At 39.5% G+C, this 25,930-nt stretch overlaps 2 protein-coding genes across 4 annotated transcripts in view; one reads left to right on the top strand and one right to left on the bottom strand.

The window, feature by feature from the left end:
• Positions 1-17,178, bottom strand: part of slc49a4 (solute carrier family 49 member 4) — a 37,915-nt gene extending 20,737 nt beyond the window's left edge. The window contains exons 1-5 of the mRNA XM_026295900.2: positions 16,868-17,178; positions 13,640-13,733; positions 6,401-6,666; positions 5,512-5,641; positions 985-1,093 (exon numbers count right to left, since the gene is read on the bottom strand). Coding sequence (XP_026151685.1) covers positions 985-1,093; positions 5,512-5,641; positions 6,401-6,666; positions 13,640-13,733; positions 16,868-17,162 — 894 coding nt within the window. The 5' untranslated portion in view covers positions 17,163-17,178. The remainder of the gene's footprint in view (positions 1-984; positions 1,094-5,511; positions 5,642-6,400; positions 6,667-13,639; positions 13,734-16,867) is intronic.
• Positions 17,179-17,277: 99 nt separating this feature from the next.
• Positions 17,278-25,885, top strand: hspbap1 (hspb associated protein 1). Of its 3 annotated transcripts, none has more exons than XM_026295899.2 (8): positions 17,278-17,528; positions 18,242-18,405; positions 19,285-19,469; positions 20,561-20,697; positions 21,155-21,326; positions 22,917-23,000; positions 23,440-23,550; positions 24,633-25,885. In XM_026295899.2, the coding sequence occupies exons 2-8, from the start codon at positions 18,294-18,296 to the stop codon at positions 25,185-25,187; spliced, it is 1,356 nt and encodes a 451-aa protein (XP_026151684.1). In that variant the 5' UTR covers positions 17,278-17,528; positions 18,242-18,293; the 3' UTR covers positions 25,188-25,885. The 3 variants fall into 3 exon arrangements, with proteins under 3 accessions (XP_026151684.1, XP_026151683.1, XP_026151682.1); XM_026295898.2 differs by having other exon boundaries at positions 18,207-18,405; positions 21,209-21,326; XM_026295897.2 differs by having other exon boundaries at positions 18,207-18,405.
• Positions 25,886-25,930: the final 45 nt, after the last annotated feature.

The raw sequence follows: 25,930 nt of genomic DNA, 5'->3' as shown, positions 1-25,930 counted from the left end.
TTGATTGGGCCCTTCACAAAAGGTGGACCAAAGGTCTGAACAGGTTCATTGATTAGAAAAAAGAACAAGAAAGATAATCATTAGAACAAGACAAACGATCATTTCATCTTCTATTTTTAGGTTCCTAGAAGTGAATTTGTTTTTTGTCTGAGGAGGGACAGTGTTTTTGAACTTTCAAGTGTATTCACAAAGGACAGGCTTGAGTTAATAAATCATTGTAGAAAAGCTCAGCTGTCTGGAGGGCTTTAACAGTGCAGTAAACTTAGAATGTTTGTATAAGAAGCTTTCAGGGTAATTATCCTTAAACATCTTCAGTATTTCAGACCTGCTTTAAAATGTAGTGCATGCTTTCTGTGCATTGCCGATAAAGCACCAACTGGACACTGACAGACCTCAGCCTCTGAGGCAATGATGAGCTTTTGAAAGATATTTCATGATTGCAACCATGAGAATGACGAGAACCCTTACCGGCTATTCAGCCCATTGTTCATTTAAGTGGGATTGTAAAAGCTTTGCAAATTGCTGGCACAGTGGAGGTTTTTAAAATGGGAAAATCAAACCTGTAAAATGGACTCATATGGATTCATTCTTGGTTACAACTATTACCCATCTATAAGATAACCAAGCTGAAAAAGGTAACCAAGATAAAAGCTGAATAAGATAAGATGCATTTTATTCATCCCCAAGGGGAAATTCAGGATGTTCAAATGATGATGCAAAATACTGCATTGACCCAACACATTTTTACAAAAGGCAGTTAAAATAAGTACTAAGGATTGCACCTTTTTGATAGAAAGATCTTTGGAACGGCTTCTCACACAGATTTGGTGCTAAAATGTGCATAGGAAAAAATGCACACTCCATAGCCACTATAATTCTTGCTGTTAGTGACATTGCTTTAGTGATGTTCCTTTTAATTCAAATCTAAAATATTTACAAGATTAAAAGTGAGATGTTATTCTGTTGGGTTTGCTTGCTGCCCACCTGGCTGACGTTGACTGGTGTAAGGATCATGTCAAGGACTCCCGACCAGCCGGCAATCACTCCTGTAGGGACTGCATAGGCCAGTGATATCATCAGAAACCGCAGGTTGCTAAGAAGAGAGGGAAAAAAAAAAAAAACATACACACAAATTAGAGATGTAAAATTCAAATTTTCACTCTTAAAATATGAACCACATATGTCTTGGAACAATTTCATGACATGCTGGACAACACAGTGTTCTGTGAAAAGACAATAAGTATTTAAATTAATTAACTTAATTAACTAGTAGTTTATTTATTAAGCAACTTACTTATACTGCCTGAAACAAACCCATTACTAAGACAAGCTCAATTAGTGTCTTCTGGGTAAAACTTTACTTCTCATTTGAACCCAATCAGATGTCAATATATAGTTTACAGCACATCAATAACTGCTTAACAGAATTTGTTCCTTTTAACAAGCAGTGGTTTGCTCAAAACAAAAAGCAGATTTTGAAATGAATTCAGTGAGGCATCCACAATGTCCCAGATTCCATCCATCATTACAAGGTTCAGCATTTCCACATCTTCTGTCTTCTACGTCTGCTATTTAAACCAAAACGGCTGATGTTCTAATATAACATAATAAAGTGTACAAAAAGTGAAGGCATCTGAATATATTCCTTGGCACTTAATTTAAAGCAACAGGACACCCTCAATTGGAGGATTCATTATTATATTCCAACCACAAAATGTCACTAATAAATGCATAGTGCCTCCTCCAAGTATAACCTACATCCTAACATCACTGGCTTGAGATGAAACAGGGAAAGATGCATAATCGAATGTCTACTTCCCCTCTTAGAATCTGGAGGCCTGCCATCAGATCCAGTTAGTTTTCTCTATATTGTTACTTACAGACATACACACTTACCTCTGTTTCATCATCATGCTCCTGTCACAGCAGTAACTCTATCCTTGTGATAGGGACGGAGGTAACCTAATATGTGAACACAATGGCCAGAGTTGCCAGAATAAAGCTGAGAGGTACAGCACAGGCAGCTACATATGCCTACTACTGAACATATGGTACACAGCCATGGTGAGTTCTTTGCTTTCACATTTTCATTGACAATGAAGTCACCTTTTTAATTTCTTATTTTATCTGACCAACAGTTTAAAATTAAAAAAATAATCAATTTACAATGATGTTACTATTTTAAGGCAGAGAGCTCTCACATTTGAGAAGGCACTTAGACATGCTTGCTATATAAATGTCTTTATTATTAATTATTAAAACTGTTTGCTTCACTGTCAGTTAACCAACTATTAAAATGGCTTAAGTTTCAGCACTAAGCGTACTGTCGACTGATGGCTGCTTATCAGGTTAACTGAAATCAAACCGCATTAAAAAGAATGAAGCACCATCTTCCATCTGTTATAAATAACTTCAGACTACAAATATTGTGCTGTGGGGTCTGTTGCAAGCTGTCTGCTAATATCTCATCAGGTCACAGTGAACTATGCACAACAGGGGGGAAAAGGCATTAATATGCCTAGTTATTTATGCATCTGTAGTATGCACACAGAGAGCTCACCTCTTTAGGGTATATGGCAGCCCTCCAATCCAATCCCTACAATGCAAACCAGCTACAATCACTTGGAACACCCACGCTAATCACCTTCGCCCAATGAGGTGGCATGCTGATTTAAATCAGTACCACCCTAACAATGTGATTAGCATCACTGGGCATCTGACAAATGAGGTAGGGCTGGCGGACCAGGCAGCAGATTCATAGATTGTTTTGTTTTCCTTCTCCCGTGTTTTTGTTTATGGATGCTATTTAACTCTAACATTTATTCTCCAACCGCTTTGTTCATTACAATGCAGGCAGCATCCTGAGCGGTATCATGCAGGGACATCTGGAGAACACCTAGAGGCTCCTGCATCCTTACTATGGCTTCAAGTGCTCAATACAGAGACACAGTTCGCAGACACACACACACACACACACACACACACACACACGTAAACACACGCAAACGCAAACGCACACAAACGCACACAAACACACACACACTGGGGGTGGTGGGGGGGCTGGTCTCAACACATTCAACACATCACCTTTACAGCAAGAGCACTGCTGTTGTGAACATATGCACAGCCTTTCCTTTTCCTGACATTGGTGCACTTCAGACAATGAATCACTTCTGTTCACAGAAAGCTTTGACTCCACAGAAAAACAAGCACCACCTGTCTCCGTGGCAGGCCTGTCTTGTCCTTAGCAGTATGAAGCTACTTGGCCTAGGAGAGAGTATGGGGACAGTCGTAAAAGTACTATGATAGAGCACCCTCTGTGCTTTTTTCCCCAAGCACCCTTTTCATTAACCTTGCTACAACAGCAGGAAATCAATATCCATGCATCTTTTTCCCTGACTGGGAGCTTATTTAGATAACCAAACGTAAGCAAGCAGACATTAGGTACTGGGTAAGAGGAGGGAACTTTTTTTATTTCCCTGGCGATGAAATATTTCCAAAGAAGTCCCAGAGCTGGCAACATCATCAGCTAAGTGCCATTTGTCCTTGGCAGTTCCAGCTGGAGCATCAAAATAACAACTTGCAAAGTTACAGTGAGTATGACTGGGAAGGCGGCGATAATCAATACTCAGACTTTAGGCTGTTTAGCATTCCCTCAGATTGTGACCAGAATAAAACCATAACTTTATCCCACGTGTAGAGATATTCAGGCTTCAAATTAGACTGCTGCTGTGGAAGCAGATGTGAACAGCTGGATGCGCTCATCAAGCTGAAGATCATTAACCACTGCTCAGACCATGACAGGGTAAATGGATGAACAGATACGTCAATGGATAGGTTATGAGGCTGACTGACTAGCTGGCAGCTACCTTCTGTCACTGTGGAGGCCACAAAGTGTTGCCATTTTGTTTGTGCCTACATATACAAACTTTTCTATGCACTTGTCCAATCTGTATCACCCTGTATCAGAACAGGTCCTGACAGCCTGCCTGCCACTGGTGAAAATGAACCAAAACAATCATCTAAATAAGGGCAAACAGCTCCGCAGAGCAGCACAATTGTTAATTCTCTGTGGGTTTTCATTACAACCAAACATTTTCACAGCAACACAGCATTTTTACAACATCATTTAATCAATTTTGACCTTATATATTAATTAGTGGAGCTTTAAAACGGAACTCTTTTCTGAAGTGTTTTCATTATTTCACCTACCTGCTATATGAGGAAACATGGACACAAAGATGCAAAAGTCCTTTTCCTGCTTTATGTCCACACCCTGTGAGAGAATACTAATGACTTGATGCTGTTGTACTGAGATACAACATGCTGCCCAATCAGGTCTCTGGAAGGCTGCCTATCACAAGTGGAACAGAAACCCTTTCAGCTGGATGGCCTATTTAAGTTAGTGAGTCTGTGTGTGTCTTTGTGTATGTGTACATCAGTCCAAAATGAAGCATTAGGACAGTATCTGCTTGGTCTGTGTCATCTATCTAAGGGAGCTCTTATGGGGAGTTAAGCCTTTCTGTGCTGGTCAGAGGCACTGTAGTGAAGCTATTTCTTACTGCATGTGGAGCCAACAAAGCTAGGCCAACTCCCTGGCCGGCATTGCCCAGCTTTTCTTCTTCTCCAGCCCTTTAATCCCTGGCCACTGCCATGGGCGTCATTCTTCCACAAGCCAGGCAATGCTGTTTCCTCATGGCTCACAAGATAAATATTGCATGAGTAGAAAATCTGAGGGGGAAGGTGGGGATCGGGTGTTGTAGGTTTATAGTGAAGTGTGATTCTATCATCGGCCCTGGTTCTCCTTTTAGATCACCCGTTATGCTTTTCCCAGACAGGAAAAAAGACAAAGGTGATGAAATATCAATAAATGCGTTCCACTAATCCTGAGATTTATGACCTTGTCATAACACATCATCTCTCTCTCTTAAACCATGTGCATCTGTGGATTTTTGAGAATATAAAGCTAACTGACCGTGATGGTTTAGATGCAGGAGATGATGTGGTTTTCAGCAGAGACTAGTACATTATAGCTTAGTAATTAATCTAGAGGGAAGGCTGAAGTTTCTTTGATAACAACCCAAGCAGATGGTGAGTGGCAGATCCAATCATTAAGATTCCATATCCTTCTGCTCCAGAAGATTCTGTCACTTTAACTTTTTAAGACAAGAAGCTGCACTGCATCAGCAAATAAGAAACCAAACTACACCTAATGGATTTGTAGACACAGCAGTTAGAGGGCAGTGCAAAAAAGGTGCCACAGAAATCTGCTCCTGACTGCTCTCTTGGAGTCTGATGTCATAAAAGATGACAGCACCTGAAACTAATTTCAAATGCAGTATTGAAGTCTCACTTGCTTTATACGTCTACACTGGAATTGAATCAAGGGCACATCAAGTTAGGCATACTGAATAATGGACTCAGAACAGTCTCACTAAAAACAGTATTAGTCTTTCAGATGACTTTGTGTGTAGATACTAGATATGTGACAGCGTGTGGGTCTGCATTTACCTAAGAAGTCTGCAGATGCTGCTCCTGTAACTGAGTCTCTGGCTTGCAGCAGCCACGCTTGGAGGCATTGGCGGGCGTGATGGGAAATAGACCAGGACTGCCACAAAAAGCACAGCAATTGCAGTCAACTCTGCCAGAGCACAGTGACACAGACAGAAGAGAAATACATGTTATTTCCATAGATAAGACAGACCAGTTTGACATTATAAAATAAAACTCACCATCACTCCTCTAAAACCATCCCTGGAACAAACAGACAAGACCACAGACTAAATACAGGCCCACGTCTCACAACCATGGTTGATATTTTAACGTATTTCTCATGGAAAAAAAAATCATTTCACAGTATGATTATTTCTAAAAGCTATATTGCATACGAACCTTTGATTACATCACACATGAACTGATCAAGCAGCAGCTGCCTATTACTCTGATGGAGTTGCATTCCCACTCACATTGATCTACTATACTCCACAGAGAGGTAGCTGATTAGGACCATGCAAATTTTAATTTACTTCATATGTCTGTCCTTTTTCTTTGATAACCTTCAAAACTTTAGGTTAACAAAAGGTGCCTGCTTTGTTCTTAAAAATGAATAACAATTCTACCTTAGGTTAAACAAAAGCCACAGCCTCAATCGATTACAGCACGCTTGTTTCTTATTTCAGCCTGCTTTTAATTTTCTGAATCAGTTAAGCATAACAGTCCCAGCAATCTATTTTTCAGAAGGCAGTTATTAAGATTATAATTGGAATTTTTTGGTGTTTGTGCAAAATTCTTTGATACCCTCGCCTGATTTTATTTGTGTCCTTTTGTGTCCCCGACACGATGCTGAAATGATGCGTTATCGATCCTCCATGCCGTCAGAGTTTCTAGCTGTTGTAAGTACCTGAATACATAACCAGCTGGATCCGGTCTCGGATGGAGCTGTTGGAAACAGCCATTGTGATTCCCGCCTGGGTGTCATTGGGGGCTGGCACTACCAGAGGTCCTACCACAAATGAAGCAGCACTTCCCAGGTAGGAGACGAGTGAGGCCACAGCTGTTGCAGTGGCTCTCTGGTCAGGAGCAAACCATGTAGTGGAGAGGTAGGGGCCAGCGCTCATTATGGTTGGACCAGCTAAACCATTCAAAAACTGTCCTCCATGTATTAACCTGCAACAGAGACAACAGCAAGACATAGCTTTAAAAAATTACACTGTTACACTTTATAATAAATTCAGATCATTCAAATCAGATTTACCGTTTTTAAACAAAAAGACAATCAAACATGGCAGCAATAGTGTTTTTATTTATTAAGGTAAAAATAAACACAATAGACCTGAAAGACACAATACAAGCAGTAAAAATAACTGATGGAATAATGAGAGTCAATAAAACGTAACTGTGTTGTATAATCTCTGGGGATATGAGTAACAACCTGTCCCAGAGAGAGCTCCAAGTTACAGTCTCACTTGTGCACCTGCAGACTGAGTTGTGCGAGACAGATGTACTGAGATGTCCCCTGATGGCACTAGACCCCTCACCATCCCCAGCCTCATCCAGACCTGTCTGACTGAGACAGCCAGCCGCTAGAGACAGCACGTGGTTGATTGATTGTCTGTGAGCTCAGCAGAGACACCTTCTTTCAGAGCAGTCTGAGACGGCTCAGCAACGAGAGAAGAACAAGATAGGAAGAAGCAGAGGGTGAAATGGACAAGGGCAAGAGAGGACAAAGGGGCTGGACTAATTCAGAATCTTTGGTATTCAATAATACTATATTTGGGTTCAGATCATTCACTGCTAACACTGCTAATTCAACATGAATTAGGTGAGGGCAGGTTGGAAGAGAAAACTGGATATTTGTGAGTTGAATTAAGTTAACTTTGACTCCTTTTTATATCTTGTTAATAACAATGTTATCTAGAAGTAATATATTACCAAAGAGGTAAGTGAAATCATTTTAACTTAAAAGCTAAGATATTATTATTATTAGGTTTTTATTTTTCAAGGCTCTAATAACAGGATTTACAGGACTGTTCTGGCATTTGCTCAAACCCTGAAAAACATACAGCTGGTGGCCATCAATTAATATGAGTTATATTTAGTAAATTCATCTGTGTGGGGGGGTGTCTGTGGGGCAGGTACTTGTAAAGAGTATGAAGTGCTGGTGACGCCACGTTATCCAGGTTTTGATACTGATACATGGTAATGAAACTGATGGCTTGCTATGACGGTTTTTGTGTTATATGTTGTCTAACACAACCAGTCACATGATTTCCTAAATAAAGGGGATTTATTTTTTGTAGCCAAAAGAAATTCACACATTTCAATGCCAGCTTTTGGTTTGTGACACAGTTTCTGTCACATTGTCCAACAGACACATTTTGGCTGGTAGCAAAAAAGGACTAACAGTCCAATACACAGCTCTACATGTTTAAAAAGCAGTTTCTTCAGACCTAACGCAGGTATTAACCAGTATTCCTCTTACGTGTGCTTGTCTCTGCCCTCTAATTCTTTCTAACGTTCCCGTCCGCTGCCACTTGGGTTCACAGATAAATGTGTCATGGTAGAATACAAAGTGCCGTGGTCAGTGACAGATTGATTGGAGAATAACTTGTTCACTTTATATCTCTTTCCCACATCTCACACCATTACCTCCTAAAATACTCCGTGGCTCTTACTTTTTATTCATCCCACTGCTTCCTCCTTTGTTTAGTTTTTTACACGTATTTCAGTCTTTATTACTCAATTAACCGCAATAGGGTTCTACTGCTGATAAGTGCACTTTCATTATAGCATCTAGGAGTATTTTTACACACAAGTGTCCTGTTTTGATTGAGTTTGGGACCAGTGGTGGAGCATAATTAACTACATTTACTCAAGTACTGTACTGTACAAACTTGAGGTAATTCTACTCCACAAGATTCCAGAGGCACATGTACTTTTAATGCCACTACGTCTGTCAGAGAACTGCAGTTGGTTACTTTTCACATTATAGTAGCCATACTTTCTTCTACAATAAAAACTCCAAACTAATGATATATTGTAGAATGATGCACTGCTGCTCATTAAGTTATCCAGAGTTTTTTTCCCCACATAATAATCATAATTAGCACTTTAAACTTTTGATACTTTAACTACAACTTCACTTAAGTAAATGCATGATCGTTTACACTTTTGCAGTGTTGCATTGCACCTTTTACTTGTTTGTTAAATGCTAAATGTCTCTGCACTCATAAGGAGACGAGGCAGCTCCGCGCCTGTTGGGGATTGGCTAGAATAGACAGTCCCCAGGGAACGTGAATACTTCAACACTGCTTGGGATATGATATTTACACGCAACACAGTAATTCAGCTACATTTATACAAAGGTTTCTGATCTGGTCACTTGTGTTCGTGTGCAGCTACGCCTTCATGTTAAGATGCTGTATTTGTCCTGTATGATGTCCTGTAAATGTCCTGAAGTTGTCCTGAGCTATGGAAATCACTTGAGGGAATGAAAATATTACAGAATGGCTTCCTAAGGGTTACTGTTCATGAGATGATAATGGGGTCACTAAAAAAAAGCTTTCATCTTCTCCGACTGTTTTATGGGTTATCGGTCATCCCTGTGACAAGCAGTGTTGCATTGGCAGTCCAGTGTTTCAAACAGTACCAGTCAAAGGTTTGGGCACACTTTCTCATTCAATTCAATGGTAAAGTGTGTCCAAACCTTTGACTGTTGTATAGTTCACACTGAAACGACTAGATCTCAACTCACCAGACAGACTCGATACAGCTCATCAGCTGTGGGTGGCACAGGGCAACTTTCCATGGTGAAGATGTTTTCTGTGGATGTTCACACTTTGTTTACCCCTAAACTAAAACAAAGAAAATATCTCTGTGGCTGTGGTCCATGTGGCTGGGCTAGCGGTTCACTTGTTTTGTAACGGTGAGGGTGGAGGTACCTACTTGAATGGAGTACCGGCATCATGGGACAGCAGGTATGATGGTGAATTTCTATCAGCTTATAATCAAAGATCATTTTAAAGCCTTCAGATGTTGGTAGAGACAGAAGAGTAACATTTCTCTTTGGCTTCAGCTCCAACAAATATGTGTTTTTAGACTCTAATTTTGGTATTTTGTTTAACTGGAGCACGGAGCCATTAATTCAAGTTGGCATACACAGCATGTGCAGTTTTGTGTGCCGAACTGAAATGGAGTGGACACCACGCCCAACTGACAGAAAACAAGAATTATGCCAGCCGAGTTTTGGAGGACACCTGTGATTACAATCACATTTAGATCTGAGAAGAGTCCACATACCAGACTGGTCCAGCTGCTCCACTATACCTTCTCATTAGACACAACAATCAAAACAAAGCATCATAATTACAACAATAACTGTGACCTACTGTGACCTCATATTAAGTATCAACTTTTTTTTTTTTTTTTTTAATAAGTGTCAGTATGATTCTCAAGTTTTCATACCAGCACATAAACTATACTAACAAACAAGGTTTAATTAGAACTCTGTGTAAATATAGTACAATATAAAATATCAAATTATGGTTACAAAGGTTAGCAAATACTTTCAAAGTTCTGTAGCAATCCCTATGATCTCAGGATGGATGTGACTAGTCAAATTATCTTTAATATGACAGGTGATAAGGACAGATGGTGACTATCATGAGGATGAGCAGTCACATGAGGCAGCTACTCTGTGGCAGGAGAAGGAAAGAAAGGGAATATAGCAGCTCTTATTTGAGAAGAGATGATTGCGTTAATCAGTATTGATGAACCCTGTCAGACGGAATCTGATCGAGAATGAGACAAAGAAGCCAGCATGTGGTGAAATCATCACACTGCTTCTGGCCCGCCAGAGCTGACAGACCTAATTCTGCCATCGCAAAAAGGCCAGGCCAATTTTGTCTTGAAATGGCACCGCAGCAATCGTCACAGTAATATGACAGCCTGCGGTGGGACCCACAATGTGTTCTGATGGCCAATCAGACAGTGTTTGAGTGAGTCTGAAATCGAACTGATAGACACTTACTAATCACACAACTGGTCTGGATTTGAATATATGAGAGAAGGAAAGGGCAAGAAAAGACTGATTGGATAAAAACAGAAACTGGAGAGGGTAAAAAGTTGATGTTTTGATTTGAGAGTAGACCTAATCACAGCAAGGTCTAATCAACTGCGCCTCTCCTGTCCTAATGTGAACCTCACGAAACAAATATATAGATCTCATCTTTTTTAAATGACTGTGGCAGCGTCACAGAAAATCCTGCTTATAAAAGAGGAAATTCCACTGTTCAATCACTCCCAACTATCTTTGATTTACTAAAAACAGACTGTTTTCTTCCTCATAAAAAAAAAAAAAAAACAGTAAGTAAACACAGATTAAACATGAAACACCATGTAGAACAATAACAGGTCAGTGGGGGGCTCTCAAGGGAACACCATTGTTTTTAAATCTGGATAGCTGCTGCAACTTGTCTACTCAGCAGGGGAGCAGGAAACTCAAACACTGTGTTTCATTGCTCCCCCAACTCCATATATTCAACACTCTGAAGCAGGACCCCCTTCTTTTCTCTAGAGTCATCTAAATCATCCTCTAAGCCCACACGTCTGATACAAAAAAAAATAAAAAAACACCTTATTTATGAGAGCCAGCACAAGCAGCAGCACACAAGTCACTGAACAAAACCGTCTTAGTCAACATTGTTTTATCTCCAGTACTGCAAAGCAAAGAGCAACATCTACTGGTGATCCGGAGAGCAGCATGATTACATCAGCCTGTACATCACTCTGGTAACTCACCAGCATCCATTAAACCCTTAAAACTCAAGAGCTGTGACATATCACCTTTAATTTGAAGATGAAGCTAAACTGTGTCAGAACTGAGATTTGCTAAGTGATTTGTGGTTTTTCAGTCATTTGTAGCTTGACCCTTATTAAGGACCGCTACATCAAATTTGGACCATTCTCTTAAAAATTCACCAATATTTTAAATACAGTGTATAAATACTGGAGTACACTTTTAAAAGGTCAATCTGAAACACAGAATAACAGCAACCTGCCATTAACAGTTCATCCAGTGCAGAATTTTGGCTTTGATTTACTGAAATTTGAATTTTAGCTGAATTCTTATATAGTTTCTAGAGAAACCAAAATTAAAAAGAATTAACACACTTGTGCATGTTTATTATGCAGAACAGGTAGAGTCAAATGTACATGACAATGTCTCCAACTGAAATACAGGTGACCTGCAAGAAGCTCCTTTTCTCTCTTACTGTTTCTTTTACATGGTACTTTGTTCAAAATGAGAAAACGCCTCTACCACTTTGGTGGTGTAAGTTGCCACAGTAAAAAAAAAAAAACAACCAGAACAACATTTTGTTGTTCAGTAACACAGTGATCTATACATGGCCAAAAGTCAAAGATAAAAAGTCTGAAGATGTACCAAACACGTTTAGTTTGCATGTTAGTATCAGCATGAAGAAACTGACTCGTGAACGGACGTTGCCCTTTTTCAGAATTGTGAAAACAGCCCAATAAATCTGGACCATGAGGAACACAGTACAGGATCCTTCAACCACACGGAGAGGCAACAAATACAAGACATAAAACTTGATGTTTCACAGTAAACTATAATCTTTAACTTAGGCCTAGTCATAAGGGAATCATGACTCTTCTACATAACACATTTTAACAGAAGCGTTTTATTTTACTTACATTTGGCCTGTATCATTATTAACAGTTCACTCAAGTAATGACTTTCTTAACACTGCCTCACGGGACAAAGAGAGGAAGAAAAAAAAAAAAAAGGTCTGAAAAGCTCAAATTATTTAAATAATCTTCACATCCATGGAGTGAAAGTGATATCTGGGTCATTCTGTGGAAATACAATTTCCTCCATGTAGTGATATTTTATAATTTAGTGCTTCATTGTTGGGTCCAATAGGAATTTTTAGACATAACTACTCAGAAATATTCAATGAAATTACATTTTTTAAGACATGTTATAATTGAATAACCTTTTCTGAGCTCCTGCACTTTCCAAAAGATGAGGATTGAGCTCATGAGTAAAACTGAGCATGAAAGACTAAGAATAATGGGATTCTTTTTATGTTTTCTAGTGATGGCTTGTCAGTGCTGTCTGAAAAGCCCAGAGGAAAATGGCAGCAAACAGACAACAATAGAGGACCAGCATCCACACCGTATTGAGTTTTCTCTCAGAATCCTGTTTTCTGACAGCCAAAATCTTTCTGTCTTTCTCTCCAGCTACAGGTCTCTACTTTGAAGAAGGGTGAGGACCTCAGCTTGAATCAACACCTCTGAATACAGCATAACATCCCAAACTACTGGATGAATTGCCATGGAATTTGGTAAGTTTTTCTCCAAAGTGTTAATTTGTCCAATATACTGATTTATGACATAATACCAACGACATTGCCATCAGTCCCAGCTGTACAATTCCTTTAGTGCAAATCATTAATATGCGGACACGCACACAACTCTCCATCAAGATAAGCGGTATAGATAATAGGTGGATGGATGCTAAATGGCTGCACGTTAGCATTGTCAGTGTGCAACAGTTTGTTTCAGTGTTGATTAATGTCTTATTTATTTTTTCAGTCTACTCATTATTGGTTTGGTCTGTAAAATGTCAGAAAATGTTAATTCCTTAAAAGTCCAAAACCCAAAGATCATCAGCTCACTATCATACATGAAGAAAAACATCAAATACTCATATTCCACACAGAAGCTGAAATCAGTGAATGTTGACATTTTTGCTTGAAAAAATAACTAAAGCAATCATTTAAAAAAAAAAAACTAAACAGTTTCTGATTCATTTTCTCTGCAATGACAAATCCATTACTCTGCTGAACTTGTCAGCTACACCACAAATCATTATGAACTCATTAGACAAGGAGAGGTCCTAACTTTGGCAACTCATGTACATAGCTGGTCCTGAATTGATTGTGGCAGCCAGTTTGTAAAGTTTGCCTGATAAATCAAATTATGGAAATTATGGGAGGTTTATGGCCGCACTGCAGATAACAAGACCCGCTCTATCTCATTTCCAAAACAGTTCAAAAGGATCATCATCACACTCCCCCCTGAACCCTGTGCTACTGTAATATCTAAAGAGTCCTACCATCGTCTGAGAGGTTGTTCTGTCAGTGGGATGCTCCGAAGAGCAGCTCCTAGCAGCATTAAGAAAGCAGAGAGGAGCAAGGACACCCGCAAACCTGGAAGACATAAGGCATACAGTCATAGATGGGGAGAAAAACAGTGAAGATGGTGACACTGATGGAGTGAATACAGCTAAGGTCACCACCCTATACTTATAACGAGGGCTGCTGCTGATGAATATTTTCATTCCCATTATTCAGTCATGTGCTTTATTCTGTGAAGGTAAGAAAATAGTGAGAAACATACCATATCAATTTCCCAAAGCTCAAGCAGTAGTCTTGTTAAATGGCTTGTTCTGTTCAACCAGCTGTTCAAATCCCAATCAAGTGTTTCAAATTTCAAGAATTATTAAAAAGAGAAAAACAGGAAATTAAAATATTTCAGAAGATGAGTTCAGAAAATGTTGGCACCCTCTGCCTCATAAATTCCTTGAATGATGACCACCAAACTTGTTACCAGTGAATTTTCTGTGAACTGACTAAATGCTTCAGCACCATTTCAAAGCATCTAGACCCAGCTTTCAAAATACCAGAAACACCTCTCAGTATGATATAAGTCTGCACCAAAGCAGTACCACACTGCACCCTCCATAATGACAGTGCAGATGAACAACTCTCTACAACATTTTGTACAAAACCGAATATTCGAACCTTCATAAAAGAAAGATTTATTGCACAACTGTTAACTGTTAAGCTGCATAATAACTTGCTGACATTGTATTGTGCATGTGGCCAAATATAATACTGACTATGCAAACAGACCACAGCTAAGTATCACTTGTGTGACAGTAGTAGCATGGACAAAGTGCCTTTCTCTGTCAACTTAGTCATTTCCCAGTTTCACCCACATGACGCCCATTTAAGGAAACCTCAGCTTCCCTGTTCTCTTTTTATGCGAGTTGCCGTTTGCTGTGGTTTTGACTAACAAGCTATAATTTCCATTATCAAACTGTGCAGGGGTGGATTTGTACTTTTATTGATCTCTGATGGGAAATACAGGTCACAACATGCCATTATGGTCCCATATTGAATGGTAACAACTGATCTCCATCACCTGAGAAAAACTGCTTTTTCCTTTATTTTCCTTTTTTAAACTAAAAAAGGAAGATAAACTAACTATAATAACTAACTGAATAATTGGAAAGACAATTCATAAAATAATCAATAATGAAAATAATTATTAGTTGCAGCCCTAATGAGAGCAGCTCATACAATGAATGTGAGTGTAACAATGCAAGTATAATGCACGGAATTAACATCCAAAGAGCTGCCAATACTGTATGCTTTGATTAAAAGCAGATTCAATTCTTGAGAGTACAAACCTTCAGTTTATCAAACATCCTCATGTCATAATGTTGTTGCAGAGATATTTTTGCAATCTCTGTGATGTGTGAGCTAACTTTACTGCATTTCTCTTTAGTAACAAAAACAGACACCAACTTAAACTTCTGAGAGACCGTGGAGGCCAGCTGCTACATGCACGACTTAAAGGTTTGACAACCTTAGAGCTAAATGGGATGAATCAGCTCTCTGACACATTTTGAAATGTTAGCACATGTTTGCTAAGCAGATTATGTGGGTTTATTACTGCATACTGATCTTATGACACCAGCCTGTCTGGGGTGGCAACTACACTGTTGTTGATCATCAACAGTTTCTACCCTCAGGAAGAAAGGAACTCCCATAGGGAAGGCAAACTGGAGCAGAGCTAGTACATATATATATATATATATATATATATATATATATATATATATATATATATATATGTGTGTGTGTGTTTGTGTGTGTTTGTAAAGGCAAGAGAGTAAGCAACTGTATTTTATGTGGCATATTAGGTCTATCACAATCTCTGGACATTATGTAGGGTTTAAAACAAGGTCACACCATGACTTATCACAATGAGCTGTCCAAATTCCATATACTATTCAGAGACAGACTACAAGCTGCATGGTGTAAACCTGGACAAAACTTTACAAGTCTGGGTGGAATCGACAGCTGAATTATTTTTACTCTATACGTTCTTGTCAGTACTATATTTCTACCACTCACTGACATCACCAGATATAGTATATTTGTATAGTATATGTATAGTATGTTTAAGTTAGTCAAACAAAACACAGAACTACTAACCACTGATGAATCAGATCATAAGGTAGGTTATGTAATTTCTTGGCAATCTTTCACTTATGATCTTGCTTCATCGGCTGCCTGGTTACTGTGATGTTACTGTTTATGTCATCTGACAGTCAATGCATGAACTACTGCGTGTCAATCAAGTGGTGCAGAGGAACTGGTTAGTTGAAGGGTGTCACACTCAGGAGCTTGAGTCAGGCAGATTTCTTGCATAGGTCCTTAACAAAAAATTCTGTTGTGTATCATTTCAAATGATGTCACAAAAGCAGACAGTTCAACCCTCACATGAGACCAAATCACCTGCACGGAACTGTGGGCCTAGGGAAACCTTGCAGCAAAGACTGATGTTGACTTAGAAAGTGATACTCACATGAAGGATTGTTTTTTTTAAGATCATGCCTATAATATAAATGTTTACCTCACCTTAAGACTGAAAGCAAACCTTTTACACTTGCATGTGCTCTAAGACCAGTGCCAAGAATTCTTATTCTGTTCTTATTCATAGTCTTTTAGACAAAAATACAAATATTTCCTGATCCCAGTTTCTTAAATTTGGGGACAAGCTTTTGTTTTTGTATTGTAGCTTAATATTGATTATCTTGGGTTTAAACTTTTGGTCAGAGAAAACAAGTGACAATATCACTGTAGGGTTTGGGAAATTGGGATGGGTACTTTTCACTGCTTATAGACTTATATAAAAATACAAATTCTGTCAATCAGAAAATGGACAATGAAAATGATCACTTGTTACAATCTAAGACTCAAAAACTTTCAGACTACAGCCTGAGAGTCTGTTAGTTGAGTAAATGTTTGATAAAGCTTGAGCAAAAGCACATGCATATTCCTCTGTGGAGGGTTAAGGTTCTTCTTCCAGAGGGGAATTAATAGCTTGACCTGGTAAATTTGATTATTTACTTTTGAGAGATTGAGCAATATGTCAGGGGTCATTTACCAACAGAGGCAGGTAAAAAGGACACAGAGTCGTAGGGAATCAAAACGAGGAGACAAACAGTAATTTAAGAGCAGACACCGTGTAGGACATGACAACAGCTCACCTTTTTTATCCATTAGCCACATAAACAACAGCCAGGGGATAAAACCCACCGGGCCCCACAGCACCAAAACTGCGATGTCGGACTTGGTGAAACCATAAGCGTGAGCAGCCGAGTTCTGGATAGGACCCCAGAAGTTCCACACCATTCCCTGTATGAGTGCCAGCAGGGAGAACATGGTCAGAACCAGCCATCTTCTCCGGTACACCCTGCTGTTTACCGGAGGACTGCTTGTCTCCGTAGGACGAGGGACGAGAAGCGGCTCCCTTTCTGCCTCGGTGCTCGAACCGGCACCCATAATAGGTGACTGTTTGTCAGATCGGTTAAAATTCCGGTTTTAACGACAGTACAGCCACTGGAACCGGAGATGTTGTCCTCTTTCTGTCGAGCACACAAACAAAACAGCAATTAGCTGTTTCTGTCACTCAACTTTACTGCGCATGCCCGAAAGGGGGAACCGTTTCCAATGCGGAAACTGCGGTCACTGTTCCGCCATTTTGGCTCGCTGGATGCATTAACTCGAGTGGCACCGCAGCGGCGACTACAGAGCCAAAATGGAGTAGAATCACGACGAGGCGTTCCCCGATGTAAAGATGACGCGTGCACTGTCATGTGACTTTTGTTTACTTCCGTCCAAAGCTTAAAACTGCACGTGTATTGGAAGGTGAGTTCCCTTTAGCTATAGCTAACGTTAGCTTCCAAGGAAGCGTTATATCTGTTTACAAACAGACTAGCAAATAGCTAACGCCTAACTCTATAATAAACACGGTTCTTGTGTCTCGACTGCTAAGGGTCTAATTTTTTCAGATACACTTTCACAGGAGTTACACTGAGTGCGAAATAAAGCTGCCCACTAAAAGTAAAAAAGAGATTGGCGTTCAGTAACATAATTTTCTTAAACAAAGTGGATGTGATTTAGTCAGTGCCGTAGCAGAAAGTACATGCTAGTGTCCGAAGTCGACCTATACTGGGTTTGAAAGACCGATAGCCTGCAGCTGGGGGTTCAATATCAGATACCTGTAAGTCTTTTTCCTTTTTATCAAGGAAACTGACCAAGATGTGGACTAAACAGATGGTGACACCATCTAAATTTATGCATTTTGTTTAATGTACTAATACCAGTACAGCTGTTTCTCCTGTGGTCATTCAACTGTACAAAAAAAACACTCTTCAGTTGCAGATTATAAGTCTTTATTGGTGATGAAGGTACATTTCCTTCACTGCTGATCTTGTTCAGTTCAGCAGCCTGACCCACTCTTGAGTACAGGCAGTGACCTTTGGCCACAACTAAAATCCCAGTTGTTAATCTTTGTCTACATCCTCAATGTTGCACCTCCCACAGACCATGGCTGCCCCTGACTCTGTTAAACCCTTCAGCCCAGCTGAGACCCAGAAGATTCTATATCATCTCCAGCAGCCCACAGTTTTCATGAACATGACCTGTGGCTGGCCTGTTCTCCACTGGACTGCAGAACATCTGTCTGGCTGCCTTGGTGACAAACCTGTTCGATTCAGACTTGGGAGAAAAAAGGAGACAAACTGTAAGAATAAAAGATAAATTTGGCAGATCTGGGTTGAAATAATTACTGTGTAATTAATCACCTGGACTGAACACATAGATAGATAGATAGATAGATAGATAGATAGACACAGATCAATTTAAATGTAATGTAAAGATATAAGATAATACAAAATGCAAGCAAAGATTTATTTTAATCCAAATATCCTGACAATAGCACAGTTCTATAGACAATGCAAGAAATTTGTATTTCCACTGAGGACTTCCAGCATAATTTACACACATTATTTTCACTAAGGTAAATTAATACATTTTGTTTCTGTTTCTGCACACAGGCTCATATGGCACTTCTCTACTTTAACTCAAATGATCATCACATAATTGCCAGCAGTCGTGTATAGTTCTTCTAAAAAGTGATCATTTATTGATTATACTGTAGTTAGCAGGACGTGATGAAGTAATAGAGGCTGTTTAATTATCTAATTTAAACTGTCCTATGAATATAAAGAAAAACAGTGAAAGTTTTTGTGTTTGAGCATCTGGTGTATTTTGCCCTTCATGTGGCTCTAAAACAGTTACAGTAATGACTCTGCCTGTGATGAATAACCATGGGTGTTCTCTAATAAAGCTAGCTAATTAGATTTCTAAATCATCTTTTTCATCTGCGACAGCTGACAAGAGGGCATTGTTCATGGTGGATTATAAATGCCATCACTCAGCCACACATACATTTTGTTTACTAAAACAAAAGCAATTACTACAATTGTGATTTATTTTTCTCATAAAAGTGCATAAAACAAAATTTCATGCATCTGTGGTGATACATAGGGCTTTGATCCACTGGTATATGAGTTGCGATTCCAGTGATTGTTCTCATTTTTGTGCTTTTTTTTTCTCCCAGCACCACTGTTTGAAACCCAGTGTTCCTATGTGGAGGCCAGACTCGTGCACTTCCTCAGCTGGACCCAGGATCAGCTGGGGACAGATGTAGGGCCTTTTTCTGAATACCCATTCTCAGAGTATTGGGCCTATGCTGATTACAAATACATTGCAATGTTGTTTCAAGATCAGCCTTCCATGTATGAGGTAATCAACTTCATATGAAAATGTTATATCAGGTTAGTTTTATAAGGTTCGAGCCCACACAGGCTCAGTGCAGACTGTGATAGAAGAATTATCACAGCCTTGCATTATGTGTATGGAGGATAAGGTCTGGCTGAGCTTCATTTTATAAACTTGTCCATGTATGCCAAACATATTCACATCTATCTGTTTCATTGCATACAGTCCAAACAGGCAAGTCAAAAATGTTATGAACACCAACTGTTATTTGACTTTATAATAAAAAACATCGAGGAGCTGTTTCCCTAGTATAACTTAAAATATTATTCACTTGCTATTTCCTTCTGTTGATAATAGCCCCAGCTTATCAGAAAACTAAAAAAATAATTAAAAAGTACAAATTAAATGAGCTAAAATATTCCTTTCTAGGCACTTTTTTCCAAAATGCTCATTTATATTCTCATGTTTTTTCCTGTTTTGACATTTCCAATTAAATTGTTAATCTTTTGCCTATAATGACTTCATATTAGCTGCTATTCTTGTCCTCCAGTAGGTAAAGACATAAAAGTGCTATCCTTTAAGTCTTTGCCACACGTTCATTTCATTTTTACCTCAGGGATAAATTTTTATTGTGCATCCACCTGCAATTATTACTCTCTGACATTCATGCCTTTGAGACAGGCAGACATGGGTTTTTTACAGGATAAATGGTGCTGGGAAAAATGCTCCCTGAAGGTTAGATTGACTAACCTGTCGTCTACAGCTGTCTGTATGTATGGTAATGACTTCATTGTTCAGGATGATGGTGTTATTGCTACATTTTATTGTGCTCTGACAGGGCATGAATGACAGGTCAGTTTTTAATTGAAAGATGCCAAATACTGACCTACAATAGACCCCATCAGAGTAGCTGGTTAGGTGAGGATACATCTGTGAGCTTGTAGCAGAGTTGTGGCAGGTTGTGAAAATGTGATTATTGTCTTCATGTCTAGTCACTATCACAGACAAATAGAACAGACATTTGTAATTTAAAAATCAGGCTTCCTTATTTTAGATTGATAATTGATAATGAACAGATAATTGCAATTTAAATGCAACCTCTTTTTGTGCTGCAGGATGTGAAGTGGTCTGAGTTTGGTTTTGAAGGACGTAATGGAAGAGAGAGCACTTTATGGATCGGCACAGAGGGGGCCAACACACCATGCCACCTGGACTCTTATGGCTGTAACCTGGTCCTGCAAGTACAAGGACGGTAAGGATCTTAGCATGTGTTTGCTGTTTTATATGCATCAATGCAGAAAGAAGGCTCAGAATTTCATACAACCACAACTGTTTGTCACCAGTCTGGTGAGGGCCAGAGGGTGAGGGGCTCTGTGAGTCAAGGCACAAAAGGGAGAGGTCTTTTGGTATCTTATCTCAATCTGGTGTTCTCCCAGAGAGTAACAGTTTTATCTTACTCCTTGTAATTGGGTCCCAGGCTCTTTAATTTGGTATTGACCTGAAAAAAAAGTTCTTTGACACTGATCTATGACAGTACAACAATGCTGACTGATACCATGTTGTTTTTAACAGTGGTAAGCCAGGTGAATAGAAAATTATGTTGAGTGATTTTGAATAAACTCAAAAAATTCAAGGGATGTATTGTGAGGTCAGGATGTACAAAACTTGTTGTTTTATATTATTGTAGCTATAATGTTTGTTATGTGTAGGAAGCGCTGGTACCTGTTTCCTCCAGAGGACACTGCTAACCTCTACCCCACCAGGATCCCATATGAGGAGTCCAGTGTCTTCAGCCAGGTGGATGTGCTCCATCCAGACCTGAAGAGGTTCCCCGCTTTTCAGAGAGCCAGGGCGCATGTCGTCACTCTGCAGCCAGGACAGGTAAGAGTTTCCAACAAATGTAAAACATGACAGAGATCACATTGCTGGATAAATTTGATCATTTATATCTCTTTAAAAGTACTTATTTTATAGTTCACATGGAGTGAATGCCAGAGGCTGCAATTAAACTAAAGAGCAAAACAGAAAATCTTTGTTACTGTATTGGTCAGTCACACCAATACATTTAATAACATCACACTAGTCTATAAGGAATTATTTTCATAATTTTGTTATTTTTTTAATTGAGTAATAGAGAAAAATATCACCAAATCATTTCATAATGACATCATTAATTTCAACCCTAAATTAAATGTCAATGAAAACACCTTTATTATCTGAAGGAAGAATTAAAAAATCTTCTCATAGATTGTTTTCTGAAACTGTATTGATCTGTGAGCCGTCCATCGTGTATCATACCAACAATGGGCTGACTGCACAGTATTGCTTTCCATTTAAAAAAACTGATTACTCCAATCAGTTGCGTTTTTCAGACATTAAAAAACGGCCAAGAATGATTTAGTGAAATTTACTGTTATGCAACACTGTACTTTTACATTTATGTGATGAACTGCTTGTGACACGGAAGCAATAATCGTAAAATATAGCTTTATTGGTCCTTAAACTCTGAACATGTAAAAGTAGACTCAACAGTGAGATTTATTTGTTGTGGTGTCCTCCATAAAAGTGTGAAGCAAGGCAGCAGTTGTGACTTGTGTTCCAATTAAAATCTGGCCTGCTCACTTTTACTCAGTAACCTTCAACAGACTGGAGCTTTTATATAGAAAGAACTGGAAAGGTAAGCTACATTAAGGTCAGCTGTTTCATTACTCGTGATATCTTGTCAGGAGAGAAGTTGCAGGGTCATGTTTAGGGCAATAGATCAACTGACAATGCTGCTTCAGAAGCAGGTGAGTTCAGAATAAGGAAACCTATGATTGAGGTGTTGTGTAATTAGAAGTTGGCTTTCAGGATGCCCTCACTAACAGTGATGTCCTTTGCTACTGTTGAAGCTGGCTACAGTTCAGAATTACAAAGGCAATGTCTTTTTGACGTATGTCCTTCTTAGCTTTGTTTCTAATTCCGTTTGCATTGTTGTGTTCCTCAAGAGTCAAAATGGTGACAGAGCACTTAGCCACCTGTCTGTTTACAGCCTCATGTAGCTTCCTCAATACCTTCCTGTCATCACCACCAAACCCTACTGTCAAGTAACTCTGGTAGGTGGTTGTGGAGTGATGTCCCAATCAGGATCACTGCTGATACCAGAGATTTGGGGAAAATTATAAAACATTGTCTTATTCTGAGTAAAATGCCCTGAGTCTGATTCTCTAGCATTACCACCTTTTCATTAATTGCTGCAAGGTCCAACCTCAGCGTGCTGAGGAGGCAGAAAGTCGATAAGGATTGCCCATTTTAATAGAGTCACTTTATGAATAGATGAACCACCAACAGTCTTGGGGGCGAAAGTGGTGTATGCTGCCATCTAGTGGATGATTAGTATTGTTGTATACACTGAACATTAACTACAAAGGCCTAAGGAAGTCAAAAACTGAAGTGGGTAATGTCCATTAACTTGTCCTCTTCTCTCCTCAGGTGCTTTATGTCCCGAGACACTGGTGGCATTATGTGGAATCAGTGGACCCCATCACTGTCAGCGTCAACTCCTGGATTGAGTTGGTAAGCAGTCAGATTATGTCTCTGCCTCATCCTGCACCATCCAGCTCAAAACTGCAGATAATGACAAAGTTCGATGATTTTCAGGCAGTATTTGATCCACGTTAGCTCCCGTCCTCTTTGCCCTGGAGAGCCCCTGCTCGGTTCGACGGGAGTGATTGCTCCCAGATCAGGGCCCCCTGAGCTTTGAGTAATGAATAGGCCTGGCAGTAAAAGATTCCCTGTCATTGTGATGAGTGTTTGTGTACAACAAAAAGTGTGTGCTGCATGAGAAAAGCTCCTCACTGTCAGACAAATGTTTATTCAAAAAACAGGTCCCTCTCCATTTTTCTCTGCAACGTCACAAACACAACAAACTGTGCCTGCAGCATACCCTGAGACCATGTCTTTATTAAACGTTAAGTTTATCCTAATATGCAGTACGGATTCTGTTCCTGCACAGGATGTGGATGATGTGGCAAGAGTTAGTGAAGCTGTGACCAGGGCCGTTGTCTTCGCCATTAAAAGAGCTCAAAGTGATGACAACACTGATGACTGGCTCAACCCTACAGAGGTAGCAAATTAATACTTTTTTACACAACCTTGACTAAACAGCCATAAAATGGTGTACACATTTAATCTTACTCAGCCAGAATCTGTCTCAGTAATGTCACAAAATGCCTCATTTAAAAAAGCTACTACTGGGGACAACACCTCTTCCTTTGTTTTGTTTTTTTTTTTTGACTGGGTATAGATGTCCTTCATCCTGCAACATCCTCAGTGTTTTACATTATCCAGAGCTCCATGAGCGTAATGAGATTTTGGTCTACCTGTGACAGACACTAACCACTGTACCTCTTACACATTCTTCTTTCTCTGTGTATCAGTTGGCACAGCCAGTCAGCTTCTACCACACAGAAGGTCTATTTGTCCCACCTACAGCAGGTCGTTTAGTGTGTAGTCATAGTAGGAACTGCTGTGTTGGACCACAGATGTTAGGGGGGGAGTGGATGCTCTCTGTAACTCTGTATACAAATAGAGAAGAGTGACTGAACTTTCTGTGTTTTACAAGCTGTTTTTTTTTTTCAAGCTAGACAGCTGAAATATAATGTTGTTCTATACTAGAGTTAACAGACCAGCTTTAAATCAAGGAGTATAAATTGGAAGTTATAGAGTTCACTATTGTCTAAAGGGATTAAATTGTTTGTAAAACAATAAATAATGTGAGCATTCTTTTACTTTTTGTATTGAAGAAACAAACATACTGTGGACCTTTTTACAGACCAACTGAAACTGCAGAAGCCATGCACCTGTTTCCTTCTGTAGTCTTACAGGCTTTAAATATGCATCTATAAAAGAACGACAACTAAGAGGTGTTAGCATTTTTAGAAAAAAAGATGAAATTAGAAATTGTATTAATCCCCAAAGGGAAATCCAAGTGTTTGGAAATGTTGGGTTTAAACCTCTCCTTGGATTAAAGACTTTGTCATAATTTTCTTCAGCTAGCAGCCCTTTCAGTGTCCTCCCACAAACTCCAGAAATGAAGACATGTGGTTGTAACTGTATCCCAACACAGAAGTGAGTTGGCGGTTTCTACTACCAGCTACTACTTAGGGAATTCTATGTGATGATACTGTCTATGTTATGTTTCTGCAGGAAGGAGTATCATCCCATAATGAGAACATACAGTATTTGAACCTGGCGGTTAGTGCTTTTGCCCAAAGGCAGAAGGACTTGTGCCACAGCCAACTGAATCAGGACCTGACAGAGATTCATCCGGTCAAACGGGACTTCCGAGGACAAATCAGAGAAAAGAGTGACTCAGCGAGGGACTCTGCACCCTTCAGTGTTCCTTTTGGGACACATCTCATTCCTGTGTCACCTGTGCGCTCTCAGCAACAGGACTTGGCAGAAATGAGGGGAGCCCCCTCAAAAGATTTGGATGTCAAATCTTGCAGGAAATCTGCAGAGAACTGCACTGTCAGCTCAGACGCAGCTCAGAGAACTGAGGCAGCATCTGCTGTCAGACTCCAACAGGGGAAACATGAATGTAGCCCTGGTTTAACTCAAAGCAGAGCATGTGACTGTCCAAGACATGCAATAATATCCACTAATGACCTGTTAGACTGCCTGGTGCATCCTGATATCATCACCCGTGTCACTGAGCTTTTACTGAAAAGACAAACAGGAAGTCACAGTACACCAACATAGATTTTTACATCGACCAGCTGTAAACACACATAATCCTCCAAAGGCCAAACAAAGCTCCTCATTACATTTGTAGTGGTCCTAGATTCAAGAGCAATTTCTAATGTGTGAATCACAAAAAAAAAAAAAAAAAAAAAAAAAATCGGGATAGGTCTGTCTTAGCATTCTTACTCTGGATGTCTCACTGGAGTTTGCAGTGTTAATGAGCTGTGAAAAAACAAAAGGTCTTTGGCTACTGAAATCCATCCTCTAAGCTTCCGGTAATGCTCTGATGTCCAAAGGAAGAGAGAGAGCAAAGATGACGATTAATACAGAGTTTCATCCTACGTTTCTTTCTCCTCTCAGCTGCCTTCTGAGATTAACCCCGGATGTGAGAAGTCACAGCCAAAATGAATCGTAATGCGATAAGTGATGCAACTGAGTGGCTCCAACATTTCCTTGTTTTGTTGTCCTGCACATGCTAATCCTATTTGGCTCTTCCAGAATAAGAAAAATGACTACTGAAATTAATTTAGCATGCTAATAAGCCCAGTAATTCATGGTAATATTCCTGGAATGTGAACATTTGTTTTCTGCATAATGTTTTTCTGTCATTTAGTAAAGCAACTTGGCTTTGAACAGCACAGGGGCTGACTGTAATGTTGGATGGTTGATGAAAGCTGTGTAAAGATCGGTGAATAAAATGGGTCAGTTTGAACACAGTCTGCTGCCACATGGCATACACCTTAAAAGAGACAAAGCATCTA

The sequence above is a fragment of the Mastacembelus armatus genome, chromosome 21 (assembly GCF_900324485.2).
Source record: "Mastacembelus armatus chromosome 21, fMasArm1.2, whole genome shotgun sequence".
NCBI lineage: Eukaryota > Metazoa > Chordata > Actinopteri > Synbranchiformes > Mastacembelidae > Mastacembelus > Mastacembelus armatus.
Note: the sequence above shows the minus strand (reverse complement) of the source record. Positions and strands in the feature narration are given on the sequence as shown.